A 21,809-nucleotide genomic window follows, 5' to 3' on the forward strand; every position below is an offset into this window, starting at 1 on the left:
TAGGTCCTAAAATATGAAGGTGTGTACGTCCACCAGGGGGCTGAGAGAACTGGATCCTGATGAAACACACGCTGGACATCAGAGTACAAAAGAATCACACACTTTTTAGAGAAACAACACCACATGGATTATGGGAAATCTCTGACTAGTCCTGGTATGCCTTCTAGTAGGAACCACCACCAAACATAAGGTGGGTGGATGCTGCTGTACTCTGAAGTGTGTTGGAGAAAGAACTGGACCGTACTTGATATGTAAAATGTTCTGGCACCTGAAAAATGCAGCGAGAACCTTGAAAGGTTGTGAGGAGTGAGAGCGCGTACATGTTATTATGCCCTTTTCTCATGACTGCCTTCCCTCAGACACTGTCCAGACACACCCTAAGATCTTCACAAACACAACTTAGAAGGGAAGGGCATAAGGAAGATAGAAACGGAGGGAGGGGAAAAGAGAGGGAGAGGAACAGTTTGATAGAAAAACATTTTCGATGAAATAGAAACAAATAAGTGGGTTTCAAGTGAGAAGAGGTCAGTTCTTTAACTTCTCGGGTCAGCTGATGTCCAACGCCAGCACCCTCAGCTTCAGTGAGATCCTTCCCACTTCCTGTGTACTTGAAGGTTCGTTGGTGGCAGGTCGTAGAGGCATGTCCACTACGTCATGCCAGTCCTGTCCCTGGCAGCCATGACGCTGGAAAAGCCTTAGGGAAACTAGTGAAAGACATCATTCTTTACAAGCTCAATCCTCGATTCCCACAGTGTTCAGTCCTCTTTCGAAGAGCTCTCGTCTGGTGGGAAAATGGTAGCCCCACCCAAAAATGTGGAATTATGGGAGACTGAGATGATGATGACAGTGTGTAGGAGGACAAGGGCCAGCAGACAGATCTTCAGCCGCCCATTGCACAGTCTGGGAGGGGCAGTGTCAGTAACGGAGGCCCCCTGGGGATGGCAGGGGGTAGCAGTCCTTTTAAGTGTCCCACCTGAAGGGCTGTCCATCTTGGAGTCCCATCGGACATCGCAGCATTCCGCCTCATTGTCTGGCGGATGCTCTCCCAGGAGCCCTGCAGGGAGAAGACATAAAGGTAAACGTGGTTAGAGACCTCCTACTGTATCTATTTGTAAACCTCATGTGAAAGTTTAAGACTTGGGGTTGGTAGGGTGGAGGTTTATTGAAGTGTGTCCATTCACTCTGTAGTTGTAATCATGATATGGAGGAGCAGGCCAGACAATGACCCGCGGCTGAACTCACAAGTCTGCAGAGGGAATAATAACACATCACTGCATCACCCGGTGACTACTGGTTCCACTTGTACAAGTTAGAGAGGAACGGGATTCAGATCAAAACATGGACACACACACACACACACACACACACACACACACACACACACTGTTCCAGAGGAAAACCACCAAATCTCCCCCTGGGGCAACACCCTAGAGGAAAACCACCTATGAGATCCATCTTGACACTAAATGTGAGGGCCAAAACACACAGCTATGTAGTATGTGCATAACATTATGCCCAGGATCACAAGGCGTGCAGACTCACAGCGCTGTACTAATGTGCCAGTGATGGCTCAGAGGACTCAAGTAGGTAGCCTGTGTTGCTAAGCCTCCACAAGCGTTACACATTAACAACATCTCTGGCGAGTTCTGCTTCAGATCATTCTGAATAAATGTTGTGATGCAGAGGTCTACGCTGTGATTATTGCAGCAAAAAGTTCTTTGAAGATTCGAAAAAGTACTTTTACAAATGCAGTGAAACTGTCGATATTTATCCTGGTGTCATTACAACCTTTACGGTCTGTCACTGTGACTCTACAAGTGCTACCTCATGCATCACAAAGGGCTGAATCTGTGAGCTGCACTTTCGCCGCTATTCTCGCAAGAAAGTAAGCAGGTTCAAGTGATTTATGCACCCAGGGAGGGATCGATCTACAAACAGCACAACCCCCCCCCGCCCCTTCAGCTGTTCCATCTTATGCTCTGCACGGTGGCCTGTTGTTCCCTGAACAGTTCCTGGAAAGCCAAGCTTCCTCAACAGGCTGCAAAGCTGCACTCGACCCTCCTGCTATGAGAACATGTGGGAACGGCTGTAGGACTTCCAGAGAGAGAGAGAGAGAGAGAGAGAGAGAGCGATAGAGAGAGAGTTTACCAGTTAAGTCACACTTAACAGCTTGTTCTCAAAGTGTTTCTGGACAGATGATCACCAACATCTGGGGTTTGTTTTGCGATAGTGTCGATATAGAATATCGGGAATCATGAACACTATTTGTCACTTCATTTCATGTACTTGTGTACATGAAATGAAATGAAATACCATTTCCCCCAGCCCACAGCAGTACAACACAAAGACAAAAACTCATCCAATAACTACAAGAACACATATCCAAACTAACACATACAGTGCTGCTTGAAAGTTTGTGAACCCTCCAGACATGGTCACTGTTTTTGTAAAAAACATTAAAATAAGCTTATTACACATACATCCAAATCCCAATTTGTAAAGCACGCCTTCCAAATAATGGACACACACACAAAAAGAGATATATTTTCATTATTTAATTCAACAAAGGTGGTTTATTTCACAAAAACTGAAAATTTTACATGTGCAAAAGTATGTGAACACTTGTATTAGTAGCTTGTGGCTCCTCCTTTTGCAGCCATTACTTCAACCAAACGTCTTCTGTAACCACTAACCAGTCTCTCGCATCTGCTTATGGGGCTTTTTGCCCACTCCTCCTTGCAGAACTCAGCCAGTTGAGAGAGGTTGGAGGGACATCTGGTATGTACCAACTTCTTCAGGTCTCGCCACAACATTCCAATTGGATTAAGATCCGGACTTTGACTGGGCCTATCCAGAGTACGAATCCTCTTTCTCTGAAGCCATGCCTTTGTAGCTTTGCTGGAATGCTTTGGGTCATTGTCTTGTTGCATAATCCATTTTCGTCCCAGCTTCAACTCCCTGACTGATGGCAGGAGATTCTGGTCAAGAATTTGTTGATATGCCGGAGAATTCATGGTTCCTTGGATAATATGGAGTCGTCCAGGTCCAGAAGCAGAAAAGCAGCCCCAGACCTTCACATTTGCACCACCATGCTTCACTGTTGGGAGGAGGTTCTTTTCTTCATATGCAGTGTTGGCTTTTCTCCAAACATGTTGGTTTTGATTGTGACCAAACAATTCTATCTTGGACTCGTCTGTCCAGAGAATGGACTTCAGAAGGCCTCTGGTTTGTCCAGGATGACTGTCGGAAATGCCGGTCTGCATGGGCTAGCAGTTAGCTTAGCCTGCCCCGCTTCCGCGTCCTGTCAGACCTCCCTCTGGGCATCCTCCTCGGGTGCAGCTCCAGGCAGGGCTGTGGTCCCTGGGCCCACGTTGATTACCCTTTTCACACCAGTCTCAAATCCTTGGACGTAAGTCAGATCATCTTTGGCGTGAAAGCATGCACACTTCTGCGTTCTAGAAAACGAATGCAGGGTCTGGCACAGCAAATTCCTTGTGTTGTGTTGATGGGAAAGTGTCAAATTCAACAAAGACGAACCAACACTCCATACTGGCTCCTCGTACTACCAATACACCATATTGGCTCCTCGTACAACCAGACATGGACTGATGTCATTGTAGGATAATGATTTGCCGGGTACATGTGAAAGGTGTTTTCCAGGAATAAGCTAAAATCAGCTCGTGAAAGGGAGGCTTATCAGAAAATACTTCACTTGGGTGAAGACCTTATAAGTTTTAGATCGAGCTTGATTAAAAGTAATAATGGGTCTTAAAGCAACATCAGAGGCTGATGTAAGGTCTGTTGTTGCCCCAGGTGGCATAATGGACCAGGCTGAAAAAGGTCACACACATAAACCAAACCAGCAGCGAAACAAAACATTTCACAAACCCATTCATTAAGTACAGGTAACTTCATGTACAGATAACCTCTTTATCATGTTGTACATTAAGTTAGCTGTACTTCATTGAGTACAGGTAACTTCATGTACAGGTAACCTCTTTATCATGTGGTACATTAAGTTAGCTGTACTTCATTAAGTACAGGTAACTTCATGTACAGGTAACCTCTGTATCATGTTGTACATTAAATTAGCTGTGCTTCATTAAGTACAGGTAACTTAATGTACTGGTAACCCATCATGTTGTACATTAAGTTAGCTGTACTTCATTAAGTACAGGTAACTTAATGTACTGGTAACCCATCATGTTGTACATTAAGTTAGCTGTACTTCATTAAGTACAGGTAACTTAATGTACTGGTAACCCATCATGTTGTACATTAAGTACAGGTAACTTCATGTACAGGTAACCTCTTTATCATGTGGTACATTAAGTTAGCTGTACTTCATTAAGTACAGGTAACTCCATGTGCAGGTAACCTCTGTATCATGTTGTACATTAAGTTAGCTGTGCTTCATTAAATACAGGTAACTTAATGTACTGGTAACCTATCACGTGGATTCCATTAAGTTAGCTGTACTTCATTAAGTACAGGTAACTTCATGTACAGGTAACCTCTTTATCATGTTGTACATTAAGTTAGCTGTACTTCATTAAGTACAGGTAACTTCATGTACAGGTAACCCATCATGTTGTACATTAAGTTAGCTGTACTTCATTAAGTACACGTAACTTCATGTACAGGTAACCCATCATGTTGTACATTAAGTTAGCTGTACTTCATTAAGTACACGTAACTTCATGTACAGGTAACCCATCATGTTGTACATTAAGTTAGCTGTACTTCATTAAATACAGGTAACTTCATGTACAGGTAACCTCTTTATCATGTTGTACATTAAGTTAGCTGTACTTCATTAAGTACAGGTAACTTCATGTACAGGTAACCCATCATGTTGTACATTAAGTTAGCTGTACTTCATTAAGTACACGTAACTTCATGTACCGTTAACCTATCATGTTGTACATTAAGTTAGCTGTACTTCATTTGGTACAGGTAACTCCATGTGCAGGTAACCTCTTTATCATGTTGCACATCAAGTTAGCTGTACTTCATTAAGTACAGGTAACTTAATGTACCGGTAACCTATCATGTTGTACATTAAGTTAGCTCTACTTCATTAAGTACAGGTAACTTCATGTACTGGTAACCTATCATGTTGTACATTAAGTTAGCTGTACTTCATTAAGTACAGGTAACTTCGTGTACAGGTAACCTCTTTATCATGTCGTACATTAAGTTAGCTGTACTTCATTAAGTACAGGTAACTTCATGTACAGGTAACCTCTTTATCATGTTGTACATTAAGTTAGCTGTACTTCATTAAGTACAGGTAACTCCATGTGCAGGTAACCTATCACGTGGATTACATTAAGTTAGCTGTACTTCATTAAGTACAGGTAACTTAATGTACTGGTAACCTATCACGTGGATTACATTAAGTTAGCTGTACTTCATTAAGTACAGGTAACTTCATGTACAGGTAACCTCTTTATCATGTTGTACATTAAGCTAGCTGTACTTCATTAAGTACAGGTAACTTCATGTACAGGTAACCCATCATGTTGTACATTAAGTTAGCTGTACTTCATTAAGTACAGGTAACTTAATGTACCGGTAACCTCTGTATCATGTGGTACATTAAGTTACCTGTACTTTATTAATTACAGGTAACTTCATGTACAGGTAACCTCTGTATCATGTGGTACATTAAGTTACCTGTACTTTATTAATTACAGGTAACTTCATGTACAGGTAACCTCTGTATCATGTGGTACATTAAGTTACCTGTACTTTATTAATTACAGGTAACTTCATGTACAGGTAACCTCTGTATCATGTGGTACATTAAGTTACCTGTACTTTATTAATTACAGGTAACTTCATGTACAGGTAACCTCTGTATCATGTGGTACATTAAGTTACCTGTACTTTATTAATTACAGGTAACTTCATGTACAGGTAACCTCTGTATCATGTGGTACATTAAGTTACCTGTACTTTATTAATTACAGGTAACTTCATGTACAGGTAACCTCTGTATCATGTGGTGCATTAAGTTACCTGTACTTTATTAATTACAGGTAACTTCATGTACAGGTAACCTCTTTATCGTGTTGAAAACTGTCACTCCACATCCAGAACGTAAGTCATTGCAATGTAACACGATCATTTATTGTGTTAACTTTTCAGTCATCATTGAGGTCAGTGGTGGTTTTAAAAATGTTGGGGCATCCGGGCAGTGTGGCGGTCTATTCCGTTGCCTACCAACATGGGGATCGCCGGTTCGAATCCCTGTGTTGCCTCCGGCTTGGTCAGGCATCCCTACAGACACAATTGGCCATGTCTGTGGTTGGGAAGCCGGATGTGGGTATGTCTGGTTGACAGTCTGGGTCCCTCTTGCAGCTGGTCCTCAGTAGCACAGGGAAAGAGATGGATTTCTATCCCCTGTTTGATTTTGACTTTCATCTTCCCTCTGGAAAACTCATTCTCTCCACCGACAGAGCTCGCTGACAATATATCCCAACTGGTCACCCCAGTGGCTGATGTTGGCAATGGAGCTTCTCCACCAACTAGAAAACGGCCTGCAACACCCAGCCCGACATGCTCTCCGCTTTACATCCCCAAGACCAAGCGCTCAAGAATCGAGCTCGCCAACTCCACACCGCCATCCCTTCGGCCTTCAGCTGTCCAACGACCTCCTCCTTCCACCACTATTATCGAGGTCCCTACTGCGGTGAGTGTGGCGGCTGACACCAATGACCTTGGTCATCGAAAGCTGACGATCTACAATGGAGGATGCCTGAACGGTCAACCTGAAATCCTTGTAGTTGACAATTCCATCTCCAGGTTCGTTAAGCTCCCTGGTGGTATAACTTACTGTTTGTCTGGATGTAAAGTTCCTGACATCTCTATACACATTCCAGCTATACTTGATTGCCATCTAACTGTCCACAATATTATCGTGCATGTTGGAACCAATGTTATCATGTCAAGGCAGTCATTAAAGCTACAGTCTGACTTTGAGGCCCTCACTCCAATTTTAGAGAGCCTGGGCAAAATCTATATCCTGTCTGGTCCCATTCCACCCCTAGGTAAGGGCTCACAGTGTTTTAGCCGCCCCTTCAGTTTGCGCTGCTGGTTAATGAATTTCTGTACTGCTACAGGCCATGGTTTCATTAACAACTTGTCTCATTCTGAGGAAGGACTTTTACAAAAAAAACATAGTGTTCACTCAAACAGCAAGGGGGTTAGGCAACTGACATATAACCTCATCCATTGTGTAGCTTTTTCAGCCTGGCATTTAGCTGCAAGCAGAGGTCATGCATCAAACTCTGTATCTATCATGTGTCCCTCTAGCACTCCCTCTGCCAGGATACAGCCCTCCATTCATCTGGCTGAGCCTGGTTCTCTCCCAGTCCATCCCATCTCTGTCAGTTAACAACAGACCACCAAGATGTGCTAAACACTGTCAGTCTGCTCTAAATGCCAACACCCTTTCTCAGATCTCCATCAATGGTTTACTCTCAGCCAAGCCTTTCACTCCAACAGTGTTTGTGTTGTGTAAAATAAAGATCCCTGTTAAACAAGACTTTTGTTGTGTAACATAATATCCCTGTTAAACAAGACTTTATTCTTAATCTCATTTCATCTCACAATCAGGATTTCTTTCTTTTAACTGAGCCCTGGCTCAAAGTCAGGGACCGCTGCCCTCTAACAGAGCTCTTACCTCCCAGTTGCCAGGCCCTCATCTCCCTAGGCTCACTGGTCGTGGTGGGGGTATTGCAGTTGTTTTTAAGAATACATTTATTTGTAATCAGAAAACATGGGGAACTTTCAATAGCCTGGAATTAGTTTCTTTTAAAACGGATTGTGAAATCCCAGTATGTTGCTTAGTTGTCTACTGACCACTCAAACCCAACAATCCTTTTTTAAATGAATTCTCTGAACTGTTAACTTCGGTGGTTCTCAAATATGATAGTTGTTATGGCTGGCAATTTTAATGTGGACATTGATGCTTTGCTTCTCTTGCAACCAACATTTTAAATATTGCCAACCCTTTTCAACTTATGCAACTAGTGTCCTGCACTATGCATGACCATGGCCACACTCTTGATCTCGTTTCTACCCTCACTCTGTTCTTGAACTCCCCTTCCATGTTTGATATTGTCTCTGACCCCACTTCAGTCTTCTGATCAACCGCTAAAGTGCACAGTACACTCATGCTTCTTCTATGCCAATTCCTGCAGTTCCTTTTTCATCCTGTTTCTGATTCTGATAACTATTTTAAGGGGTCGGAAATTAGTAATAAGATGGTAATTATCACATAATTTCTTAGAAATAAGGTTGAAATTACCTTGTAATTTCCTAGTAATAAGGTGGTAGTTTTTACAAGTAATTTCACAGCTAACCCTAACCCTAACTCTAACAGTAATTTCAACCTTATTTCTAAGAAATTACGTGATAATTACCACCTTATTACTAGGTAATTTTCGGCCCCCTCCAACCCCCTAAAATAAAGTGTAACCCTGATTCCTATACCCCCCACCTGACTCCTCCAGTTTTAATGCTCTTGTGAGCTGGTTCAGTGATCAGTGTGCTCCTGCGCTAGATACCACAGCTCCCTACACTACCAGGCCGTGTTTGTCAGCTAGCTCTTTCCCCTGGATTAACAACAACATTCATCATCTGAAAAGGGAAGTCAGAAGAGTGGAGCATAGCTGGAATAAATCCAAACTCAGGGCCCATCTCCTCCATCTGAAGAACTGCTGTCCACGCTCAACCAAAACATCAAGGAGGAGAGAGTTGCCTACTTTTGCAGGCCTGATTAACAACAATAAACACAATCCGAGGTTCCTGTTTAAAGCCATTGACTGGCTTGTAAGCCCTGCCCATTCTGCTGTGTCTGCCTCCTCCCCAGTAGACTGTCAAAAAGTTCTGTCTTTCTTTGTTGACAAAATCAGTAATATTTGTTCTGATTTTAACATTGTTAATATGTCCTCTGATTCTTCAGTTTACTGCCCTACTCACTTGTCTGATTTCCCCCCAAACTTTCTGTAAAATCTAATTTAGTTAATTTTTATTTCTGATTTTATCCTTTTTCTCCCAATTTAGTGGTAATCCCTCCCTATTCTAGTTCAAACACCCACCCTCGAACTGTGTGCATTTGCCAACTGCATCTCTCCGGCCGGCAGTCTCGAAGGAGACACCTCACCACTTTTGTGACAAGGCGACTCCAGGCCGAACCACTGCTTTTTCCGACACACACAGAGACGCATTCATGTGACCAACACAAGCCGACTCCGCCCCCCTCCCGAAGACAGCGTTGCCGATTATTGCTGCTTCATCAAATCCGGCCATAGTCAGATCTGACGAGACTGAGGCAAGAACCCCTGTCCCCAGTGGCCAACTGCACCGACACAAAGCCAATGCTTAGACTGCTACACCACCACAGACCCCCACAATCTCATTGACACTGTATCCCATATGCCTGTCCTCTTGTCCTTTAGATGTAACCCCCCCCCAAAAAAAAAATCCTTATAGACGCCCTGCCTACCTTGGGCCATAGCCTGCTCACCATTATTATTAATTCTCTCACCTCTGGCTGTGGTCCGGACGGTGGCGAGCATCCAAACCTATTTTTAAAAAAAACCTGTCCTTGATCCAACCATGCCAAATAAATACAGAACTTTTTCAAAACTACCATTCATCTCCAAAATTCTTTAAAAAAAATCATTGCACAGCAGCTCCTTGAGGTCATTGAAAGACATGATGTTTTCAATCAATTTCAATCCAGCTTTTGCCACCAACATCGTACAGAAACATCACTACTAAGAGTGACAAATGACATCCTCATGCGAGCTGACGATGGCGAACATTCTATCCTGGTCTTGCTTGACTTAACTGCTGCTTTTGATACTATTGCTCACTCCACCTTGGTTGAACGTTTAAATGAGTGGATTGGTATCTCTGGTTCTGCTCCCAGTTTTTCTAGTCCTATCTGTCTAACAGGAAGTTTCAGGTTGTCATAGACAACTTTGTGTCTTCAACTGCCCCTATACTCTGTGGAGCTCCATAGGGTTTAGCCCTTGGTCCCATCCTTTTCTCAATCTACATGTTACCTCTAGGCGATCTGGTTGGCCAGTTCAATTGCATCTCTCACCACTGCTATGCTGATGACATGCAGCTGTATTTATCAGTTAAGCCAAATGATATGGGTAATATTGGTACCCATCATGACTGCCTGGCTGCTATTAAGGAGTAGATGTCACTCAATTTCCTTCAGCTCTATTCAGAAAATCTGAGTTCTCCTTATTGGTCCTAATAAGTTTGTCTCAGAGTGAAATCTTGTATTGGCCCTCTGGGCCCCACTGTTCATCCCTCCTCAAGAAATCTGGGTATACTCTTAGGCCAAAATCAGAATTTAGATCCGCACATTAACAAGCTTGTGCAAACCTGCTTTGTCCAACTCGAACACTGCAAAAATCAAATCAATGCTATCAACCAGCGATCTAGAATTACTAATCCATACCCTAATGTTTCCGTGCCTTGAATACTACAATGCTCCTTTCTCCTGTCTCAGCCAAGCAGCCCTGTCCCGCCAGGCTGCTAACAAATACCAATCTTAGATCCCACATCATACCAATCCTCGCATCAATTCATTAGCTTTCCATAAAGTATACAGTAATAATAATAATAAGTATAATTATTATTATACATCCACCTATTATCTAAACCGCTTATCCTGCTCTCAGGGTCGCGGGGATGCTGGAGCCTATCCCAGCAGTCATTGTGCAGCAAGCAGGGAGACACCCTGGACAAGCTGCCAGTCCATCACAGGGCCCACACACACACACACACACACACACACACACACACACACACACACACACACACACACACACACACACACACACATTCATACCTAAGGACAATTTAGTACGGCTGATTTACCTGACCAACATATCTTTGGACTGTGGGAGGAAACCGGAGCCGCTGGAGGAAACCCACGTAGACATGGGGAGAACATGCAAACTCCACACAGAGCACGACCCAGTACTACCACCAAGTTTGGACTACCCCAGGGCTCAAACCCAGGACCTATTGCTGTGAGGTGACAATTATACGTACCTACTGTGCCACCGTGCTGCCCAATAATAATAATAATGATGATGATGATGATGATGATGATGATAATGATAATAATAATAATAATAATAATAATAATAATAATAATGGGGCGGTACGGAGGTGCAGTGGTTAGTGCAGTCGCCTTACAGCAAGAAGAACTGCACCTCAGTAGACCAGAAAGCTCTGCAGCGGGTCGTCAAGGCGGCCCAGCATATCACCGGTACCCATCTCCCAGCCAAAAAAGACATTTATCACAAACGCTGCCTTCGAAGGGGTCTGAGCATCAGCAGAGATCCCACCCACCCCAACCATGGACTGTTCTCCCCTCTGCGCTCTGGGAGGCGCTACAGGAGCCTCAGAGCCCACACTACCAGGCTCAAAAACAGCTTCTTTCCACGAGCTTTTGCCCATCTGAACCTGGCTACCCACTGAATGTCTGTAGATATTTTTAAATATTTTGTACTCCAGCTCTTTTTTAACTTATTTTAGCTTTTGGTCTTCATGTGTGTATATCTTATATTGTGTTTGCTGTGCTTGTCTGTGTCTGTCTTGCACTGTTTGGTGAAGCCACAGCCCTCATTTCGTTTTTAACATGTGCCTGCACATTGTTTTTGATAACAATAAAATTGAATTGAATTCTTGAAGAACAGACTTCAAGATACCACTTACCATATATAAGGCCCTACATGGTCTTGCCCCATTACCCATTTCAGAACTTTTGCATTCTTACTCCACCTCTAGGCCACTCAGATCTTCCAACCCGGGTCTTTTACCAATTCCCTGCTCCCTCTGCAAATACAAGGGTGACTGTGCTTTAGCCATAAGGGCCTTGTCCCTCTGGAACCACCCCCCTATCCCCCCTATTAGATCAACTGAGTCTGAAACCAGCTTTAAAAACTTCTCAAAAGCCATCTCTACCGATCTGCCTCCCTATAATGGGTCTGTAACTTATAATTTTCTGTATGTAACTGTATAGGTATGCTGTTTTTTTTCTGTATCTGCATCTTTTGCAGCTCTTTCTTTGTTTTAAAAGGTGCTTTACAAATAAACTGTAACTTACTTACTGTATGGTAGCCCATCCACAGACGATGTAATCACCTGTTTCTGTTGATAAACTAGAACATTGATGTATTTGAGGTATGTAATAGCCCTTGTAATACTTTAAACGGCAAGGATTTGTCGCTGTCATGCACACTACTAAACTCTACAGACGTAAACCGGACGACCACCACTAAGTGACATGGAATCCATGCTGACCTGTGCAGATGAAGCTGGGGCTGCCTCCGTGGATCAGGTCATCATTATCAGGCAGAATGAAAGGACAGCTCTGCTGGACCTCCAGGCAGTACTGGTGACACGGCATTTTCTTCTGACATGACCTCTGGGTGGTGGGGAAATACTGAGCACACAGCCAGGGCTTGTAGGCCATCTGAGGAGAGGAGACAAGAAGACAGGAGATCCGCCTTGAGCCCAAGTTCACCATTTCCAAGAGGACTCCATATAGCTGCGTTTAAGGCACAAAATCATACACGGCTTTTCTATGCCCAAACAATGACCAGACATGCAGGGCACCAGTCCCTGCCCCGACTTGTCAAGCCAAGGTCAGCTGTAATGAGTAGAGCATCACTGAGCTTGTACGTGGCAGATGGAGGGGTGGACTTTTATATTTCCTATGATGGCTTTGTTGTGTAGTGAATTCAGGACTGTGCAGCATAACCTGTCCCCCTACCTACAGCAAACACAAGCTTGGTGTTATATCCCATATATACCCTAACCCCCCATATCACGGTTGCCTTGTAGACGCCCTGGCAGGGGTAAAGGCTACGGGACCAACCCAGGCAGAAACTGCGCTCTGAAGGAGCTGTGACCTCGGTCTACCATCAGCAGACGACAAGCATAATTTAGCTCGACTGCGGTCGAAGGATGATGTTATATCCCAAGATGGGGATTTTTTTGGATTATGATAATGATATTAATCATAGGAAAATGAATAAGCTGCTGATTAGTGTTAGTATAGTCACGTGGAGGCTCTCTAACATGTGTTATGCTCTGGAAGGTCCAGTTTAGGATTTGCGAGACTGATAGGTATTTGTACGACTGTGTATGCAGTGAAGTGGTGCAAAAAGTGCTGTTTTGCTGTCAGTGGCCATTCATCTATGCAAAACCGTTACCAAACCGACTGCGACATAAAGCCATTCGTGGAACTGGAGGATGTCGTCAGTGAAATAATTAGTCGCGTTGATTTTCTTTCCGACAAAATGGCAGCATTTAGGAGGCTCTCATTGCCCGCATGTTGAACCATGACGCTCACCTGAGGGAGCAACAACAGTCCTAAACATCCTGAGCTCCCGCATCAGCGATTCAAAGTAGACTGTGCACAGATATATCAGCACAGTGTAATAAAGACACACACACACACACACACACACACACACACACACACACACACACACACACAGATGAGACTACCCTTTAAGCCGTGTAACACCGCAGCGAAAAAATTGATTTTTAACCCTGTTAACCGCCATCCACTGACAGGTCACAACACAACACAACACAACACAACACAACACAACACAACACAACACAGGGAGGCATCATTTAAAAGCATGGCCACAAAACCACAGAGGTTTCTCCTTTTACTCTGCACAAGCACCTTGTAACTGGTGCTTCCTGTCCACTCCAACATGTCACTCTATTTGCAGGTAAAAAAAATAAAAAAACATTATTATTATTATTATTATTATTATTAATAATAATATAATAACAATAATAATAATATTAATAATAGTAATGATGATAATAATAATAATGATGAGGATGATAATAATAACAATAGTGATAATGATAATTCCAACAACAACAACAACAACAAAAACAATAATAACAATAACAATAATAATAACAATAATGTAACGTGCATGGATAAGTAGATACGTTGGCCCTTGGCTAACGTGTCAGACCCTTTAGTCGACTGGTTAACGTAGTCACCCACGGTGCAGGGAATAAGGGTTCGCGTCCTGGCTGTGGCGGTTCCCAGGCTAGCCTCCCCCTAATTCGTTTCACTAATAATAATAATAATAAATATTATTCATAAGCACCTTTCAAGTCACCAAGTACACTTCACAAGTCCAGATAAGACAGATAACATAAAAAACAACAGTGGAAAGAAAAATTATAAGAATAATGATGATAACAAAGAACAAGAAAAACTGCCATGAAGTAAGGTAGCAAAAATGTCCCCTATCAGTGTCAAAATTATAATATAAACCTGTGAACATATGACGTGTGAAGTCCTGATGTCAGGACAGTTTCATCAAACGCCGGAGGTGAAATGTTAACCAAAAAGCTTCCAAGCGGTTCAGCGTGTTACCTGACAGATGCACACATAGGGACATAACCGATACGCAGCCGTGCAGCACAGCCACAACACATATCTCGTTTAAATCTCAGTTCGTGGTGGGGCGTCCGGGTGGCAGAGCGGTCTATCCCGTTGCCTACCAATACGGGGATCGCCGGTTCGAATCCCTGTGTTACCTCTGGCTTGGTACAGGCGTCCCTACAGACACAATTGGCCGTGTCTGCGGGTGGGAAGCCAGATGTGGGGATGTGTCCTGGTCGCCGCACTAGCGCCTCGTCTGGTCGGTCGAGGTGCCTGTTGGGGAGGGAACTGGGGGGATGAGAGTGATCTTCCCATGCACTACGTCCCCCTGGTGAAACTACTCATTGTCAGGTAAAAAGAAGCAGTTGGTGACTCCACATGTATCGGAGAAGGCACGTGGTAGTCTTCAAATGGTGAATTCGTGGCCTTTATATAGTGCTTTCCCCCTCCACATAACACTCCACATAGAGGCCAACATATCACTCCACATAGTATCCTACATATCAACCCATATATCATTCAACACAGCACCCTACATATCACTCCACATAGTACCCTACATATCACAACACATAACACCCTAAATATCACTCCATATATCACTCCACATAGCACCCTACATATCGCTCCGTATATCACTCCACATACCACCCTTCATATCACTCCACATAGCACCCTACATGTCACTCCCCATAGCACCCTACATATCACTCCACAAAGCACCCTACATATCACTCCATATATCTCTCCACATAACACCCTACATATCACTCCATATATCACTCCACATAGCACCCTACATATCACTCCATATATCACTCCGTATATCACTCCATATATCACTCAACATAGCACCCTACATATCACTCCATACATCACTCCATATATCACTCCAGATAGCACCCTACATATCACTCCATATATCTCTCTACATAGCACCCTACATATCACTCCACAAAGCACCCTACATATCACTCCATATCTCTCTCCACATAACACCCTACATATCACTCCATATATCTCTCCACATAACACCCTACATATCACTCCATATATCACTCCACATAGCACCCTACATATCACTCCATATATCACTCCGTATATCACTCCATATATCACTACACATAGCACCCTACATATCACTCCACATAGTACCCTACATATCACTCCCCATAGCACCCTAAATGTCACTCCATATATATTTCCACATAACACCCTACATATCGCTCCATATATCACTCCGCATAGCACCCTACATATCACTCCACAAAGCACCCTACATATCACTCCATATCTCTCTCCACATAACACCCTACATATCACTCCATATATCCCACCACATAGCACCCTACATATCACTCCACATAGCACCCTACATATCAATCCACATATCACTCCACATAACACCCTACATATCACTCCATATATCACACCACATAGCACACTACATATCACTCCACATAGCACCCTACATATCACTCCATATATCACTCCGTATATAACTCCACATAGCATGCTACATATACCTCCATATATCACTCAACATAGCACCCTACATATCACTCCATACATCACTCCGTATATCACTCCACATAGCACCCTACATATCACTCCATATATCACTCCACATATCACTCCATATATCACACCACATAGCACCCTACATATCACTCCATATATCACTCCGTATATCACTCCACATAGCATCCTACATATCACTCCGTATATCACTCCACCTAGCACCCTACATATCACTCCATATATCACTCCACATAGCACCCTACATATCACTCCATATATCCATCCACATAGCATCCTACCCATCACTCCATATATCACTCCACATAGCACCCTACATATCACTCCATACATCACTCCATATATCACTCCACCTAGCACCCTACATATCACTCCATATATCACTCCACAACTGCCAAGGAAACCCGTCCTCAGTTTTTCATCAGTGCTCAGTGGGTATTGCCCCAGTCTTTGTTGGTTTTCTTTCAGCATGTTCATGTGACGTGTGTGTATGTAAGCCTCGTGTGCATCCAACTGTGGGTGTATCTGTGTGTGTGTGGGGGGGGGGGGTTGAGAGAGAGTGTGTAGCCGGTGAGACAGGGAGGTGTACGAGAGGAAATGGGGTTGGTCGTGGAGCAGACCTGGAGTCTGGCTGGATCAGCCTAATGTGTGATCGGTGTGAATGGGGACCTGGCGATCCAGACACGTGTGGCCATGCAGCAGCTTCACACACATCAGCGGCGTGCTCTCACCACACGCGGGTGTAGTTTGTGAAAATACATTTATACATGAATATACTTTTTGCAATGTTTCTAACCAATCAAAACTCACGAGTCCTTACAAGCTAATACACGTTCAAAAACTGAAGTACGGGACGGTTCTTCACACACTTCTTCATGACTTGAACTCTTGCACCTGGCCAATTACCCCACTCTTCCGGTCGCTGCTCCACCCCCTCTGCAGATCCGGGGAGCGCTGCAGACTACCTCATGCCTCCTCCGATGAGGCGGCCGTGCTGCCAATAGCAGTCTTAGTTACTACAGCAGACGGCGAAACAACACAAATACGCACGGACTACACATTCTATTGTTCTCGTTGTTTTCATCCCTGTTTACTGACGACTGAGCTTCACTGGCCTGTCTATGAGGCGTTGTAAAAAGGATGTCGACAAGCGGATAAAAACCCACAATGCACAGAGGCGAAAAGTATCTGTGGCGTGACTCCTGCCGCCGGTAGGGGCGCTAATTTAGGAAACGCTCCTGTAGGTCTTATTAGAGGGTATACGACCTATGTGGTCGTATGGGTTTGAGGACTTGTAGCCTCCGATACATGTGGAGTCAGCAGCCGCTTCTTTTCACCTGACAGTGAGGAGTTTCGCCAGGGGGACGTAGTACGTGGGAGGATCACGCTATTCCACCCCACCCCCCGGAACAGGCGCCCCGACCGACCAGAGCGGGCACTAGTGCAGCGACCAAGACACATACCCACATCCGGCTTCCCACCCGCAGACACGGTCACGTCACATTCTCATCATATTAATTTACACCATAAATTACTCGGTTAGTTTGCACTCACGTATTGCATTGTGTATGTAGTGAGAGTCTGAGGCTCCAGCATCCCCGCGATCACGAGAGCAGGATACGTGGTTTGAATAATGGATGGATGGACCTTTTCTCATCCTTGTTTGGCTACTCGGAGCCTGTTTCCCAAAAGCTAGATTTCTAAAGTGTATGACATCCATTTGCCTTCATATGGTGCCACTGAATGTACTGACAAGTCATCCACTGAACTTGCAAACGCCAAGCACAGGTGTGTTATGGGCTGCTACGCATGCGCATTAGCGATCAAAAATGGCTGTCAAAAACTTTTATGGCTGATGCAGTCAGCTTTTATACCTTCACATAATGTCCTTCCATCTATCAGGGAGCTCAATGAAGCGGCATTTCATTCAAGGTGTGAACAGTTTGTCCGCTCCCCTTAAGTCGTGTGCAGCACTTACAGAATTGTGGGGCGACTGACGTTAATACGCCACAAGTGGTGCTAACAAAAGACGGCCACATTTGGATGCCGATAACGTCTTAATGAGAAATGTAGATAAAGGAAACTTTTGCGATTACAATGTCATGGAGCTATTTGACTTTCTGGTAGCACAGTCATCGGAATGGGAGGCACTACTTGTGAGAGCTATGACAGACCCCCTGTGACCTGTGCGATCCCTATATGTGATCCCCTATGACCGGTGTGGGAAGATGGCGGCTTGAAATCACGTTCGAAATCACACTGACACAGACGCCACCACCTCCTTCCACATGCCTGTCAGGGAGCATGCTGGGGGAGTTCATCACTGGATGACAGGAGCTGCTGCTCGGCCGAGCAACATCACTTATTCCTCGGTCCATTCGCGTGCCCTCCGCTGCTGGACAAAAGGTAGAATTTAAAGTGTAAGGATGTATGTAATTGTTACTGATTGTTGCAATGAAACCTGCAGTTGAACCAAAACTGGAAACCTAACACTGCAGACGGATGGACAGATCTGCTATGATAAATAGTGCTGCAGTGCTTAATAAAGAACACACTCTAAGTGTAGGGGGGGGTGTAACCGAGAAGACTTTTAGAACGCTGCTGGCCAGTTCTGCAGAATATCTCACACATAATGGCTGATTTCTCAGGTGCTTAGCGATCTTGTCATAACAGCAGTATCACATGATTAAATGTTGTAGCGTGCATGGATAAGTAGACACGTTGGCCGCCGGCTGACGGGCCAGACTCGTTAGTCGAGCGGTTAGCGATATCTCCCGCAGCGCGGGAAATACGGGTTCGTGTCCCGGCTGAGGCGGTTCCCAGCTGCCCCCCGAATTCATTGCAATATTACTAACACTGCCCAGCCTATTTTTCATGTCACCGTCATCATCATCAAGATGTCACGTTACACCATGAAGTTAATCATTCAGTGTTTCAACTGTATCAAACAAGCCCTTACGTGACCTATTATCCTTTTAAAGTGTTTTGTGGGTAGTTGTTCTGTTCATACAGTGTATGTGTGTCTGAGCGACTGTTTTCCTCTCGTCTTAACTGATGCTGGTGGGCTTATGTGCTCATGACTAAAGACAGGCTAACAATAATGACGTAATACCGGCATTTCTAGGCACATTGAGTTTAACATGAATTTATGTCTGTAGCTTAAAGTAAAAATGTTGCTCATCTTTATGAGGACAGAGCCTTTAGTGTGGCAGCCTCCACCCTTTGGAACTCTAGCCCAGCAGAGATCCACAACGCTGCTTCTTTGGATAGGACTACCGAAAACCTACCTTCTTACTAAGGCCTATGGTCTGTAGTCTTTTGATCTTGGTTTTAATCTTTTTTTTTCTTATCTAATGTAAAGCGTCCTTGGGTTCCTTGAATGGCGCTATACAAAACGTTGTTGTTCAAACGAATTCGGGGGGGTAGCCAAGAACCACCGCAGCCAGGACGCGAACCCGGGTCTCCCGCACCACGGGCAACTACGTTAACCATTCGACTAAGGGGTCCGACTCGTTAGTCAAGGGCTAGCGAGTCATCCGTGATCGTTATACTGTCTATGACCGACTAACGTAAAACAATAATGATTCAGCTCACTCGCAGCTCATGAAAGCCTCGCTTCTGAAAGCATTAGCACGTTAAAAACATGGTGTCGGTACGACACTGTCTGCGAAAAAACTTCAAGGTGTGACTGCTACAAACTGTAACAGGAAGTGACGTGTCTTACTTCAGTCAACAGGGGTTGGTCCGCCAGAGAGGATAGGTGGAACCTTCTCTCGCTTGGTCCAACAATGATAGTATTTAACAAAAGGCAGAAATTGACATTTATTTAGCTAGCGAGCAGTGATTGGCCCACCGGGGAGGATAAGGCGGAACCTCCTCTCTGATGGACCAACCAGAGAGAAGTATCAAAGATAGCACTAGTGAAAGATAGTGATCTAGCAGACAGTAGAAAGTCAAGTCAATTTTATTTGTATAGCCCAATATCACAAATTTCCCTCAAGGGGCTTTACAGCAACACAACATCCTGTCCTTAGACCCTCGCATGAGATAAGGAACAACTCCCTAAAAGAAAACCTTTAACAGGGAGAAAAATGCTTCAAGATAGCCACTTTAGCATCTTTATGAAACAGTAAAAGTTGAATCCACAGGGCTGTAAGCAGATCTGCTGTTCAGCCTCTCAGCCCTGTGAGTTTGTAGTTGAAGCAACTTAACTACTGTTTCCATAGTTCATGCTCATGTTCAAATATAAATTTACTCCACTCCAGAACCAGGGATGGGCAACGTGATCCAGAAAGGACCGTTGTGGGTGCAGGTCTTTGTTCCAGCCAAGCAGTTACACACCTGTTCTATTAGTCAACCAATAGTATTTGCTAAGGACCTTGATTTATAGTCGCAGGTGTGTAACTGCTTGGTTTGGAACAAAGACCTGCATCCACTCCGGTACTTTGTGGATCATGTTGCCCATCCCTGGTTCTGGGGTGGAGTAAAGATATATTTGTGGTAGATAGTGTGATCTGCGTGGTCTGTGTACATTCACAGAATATTCCGTGGGCTCCTCTGTTTTGTCTCCTACACACTATATTGACCGTTAGCTAAGTGGGCCATCTAGTCGCAGCACAATAGGCTATTTTCCTGATTTTCTTCCCTTCTCTGTTTACCTCGATGCACGCAGGCTTTAAAGCAGCAATGAAACATTTTTATTTACCTTTCTTGTCTTGGTTGTGTGATCTGGGTCATCGGACTCGCCTGTTCCCCATCCCCTGATTGGTATTTCGGCTCACCTGCGCCCATTTACATGAGTAACTCTGATTGCCCCATTTACCTGATTGCCCCTGATTGCCCATGCTGTACTCACCTGATCCCCAGCCCTTATTTGGCTTGCGCTTCCTGTTCCCGCCCTGCCCTGCTCATCTGTTCCCCATTCCCTGATTGGCTGTCTCAGGTTGTATAGTCCCCCGGTTGCCCTGGTGCTTTGTCGGATCGTCACAGAGAAACACAGATACACATACACACATATGGACTCTTGGTCGCCGGACGCGCCACGTCCTGTTCCGAGCCTTCCCTGCTGTCTGTACGTTTTTTTTTTGTTTTGTTTTGTTAAAGCATTGTTCTAGCCCAGTCTGTCTGAGTCCTGTATTTGGGTCCCCCATCCCTGCCCTCGGCATGACATTTCTCACCTTTCACTTTTTTACATTGGGACAAACCAGCAATATCGTTCATTTCAAATATGGGTTGTTTATAAGCCTTCGTCCCTTATTTTACACTTTCAGTCTGATCCCAAATCGATTCGTCTATCAAAGCTTGTAAAAATGAAACAAAGATAAAAAAAACAGTCTAATGGAACTATGCTGTGGTAAACAGACCTTTACCTTCCTCTTACCATTTGCTGAAATGAGGCTAATGGCATCAACACTTGTGTTCTTATCAGAGAGACGGTATTAACACACACGCGCGCACACACACTCACACACACTCACACAGCTACCAGAGCTAGCATGAGAATAGCATTGATGGCTATAAAAAGCATATGAGTCAGCAGTAGTTTGAGACCCAGGCTGAGGCTGAACGACACAGATCATTACCGGTCACACACATCATGGCCGGGGCAGAACAGGAGGGCGCTCTCACATCCTGGAGCTATCTTCACACACGGCTCTCCAGTTCATTTGATATGTGACGGTTTACTCGTCAGCACAATACAGTGAATTAGCAAACATGGTACTGTCTTTTAGCATTTGTTTCACATTTCTTTTAAATGCTTTCCCCCGTCAAGTTCAAGGCCTTCCTGAACCCATCT

At 44.2% G+C, this 21,809-nt stretch overlaps 1 protein-coding gene across 1 annotated transcript in view; it reads right to left on the bottom strand.

Annotated features, from left to right (window-relative positions):
- Positions 1 to 755: 755 nt before the first annotated feature.
- Positions 756 to 21,809, bottom strand: part of LOC130131966 (NALCN channel auxiliary factor 1-like) — a 45,019-nt gene continuing 23,965 nt past the window's right edge. Inside the window, exons 2-3 of the mRNA XM_056301694.1 lie at positions 12,349 to 12,520; positions 756 to 1,054 (exon numbers count right to left, since the gene is read on the bottom strand). Coding sequence (XP_056157669.1) covers positions 756 to 1,054; positions 12,349 to 12,520 — 471 coding nt within the window. The remainder of the gene's footprint in view (positions 1,055 to 12,348; positions 12,521 to 21,809) is intronic.

Source organism: Lampris incognitus, unplaced genomic scaffold (genome assembly GCF_029633865.1).
Source record: "Lampris incognitus isolate fLamInc1 unplaced genomic scaffold, fLamInc1.hap2 H_1, whole genome shotgun sequence".
NCBI lineage: Eukaryota > Metazoa > Chordata > Actinopteri > Lampriformes > Lampridae > Lampris > Lampris incognitus.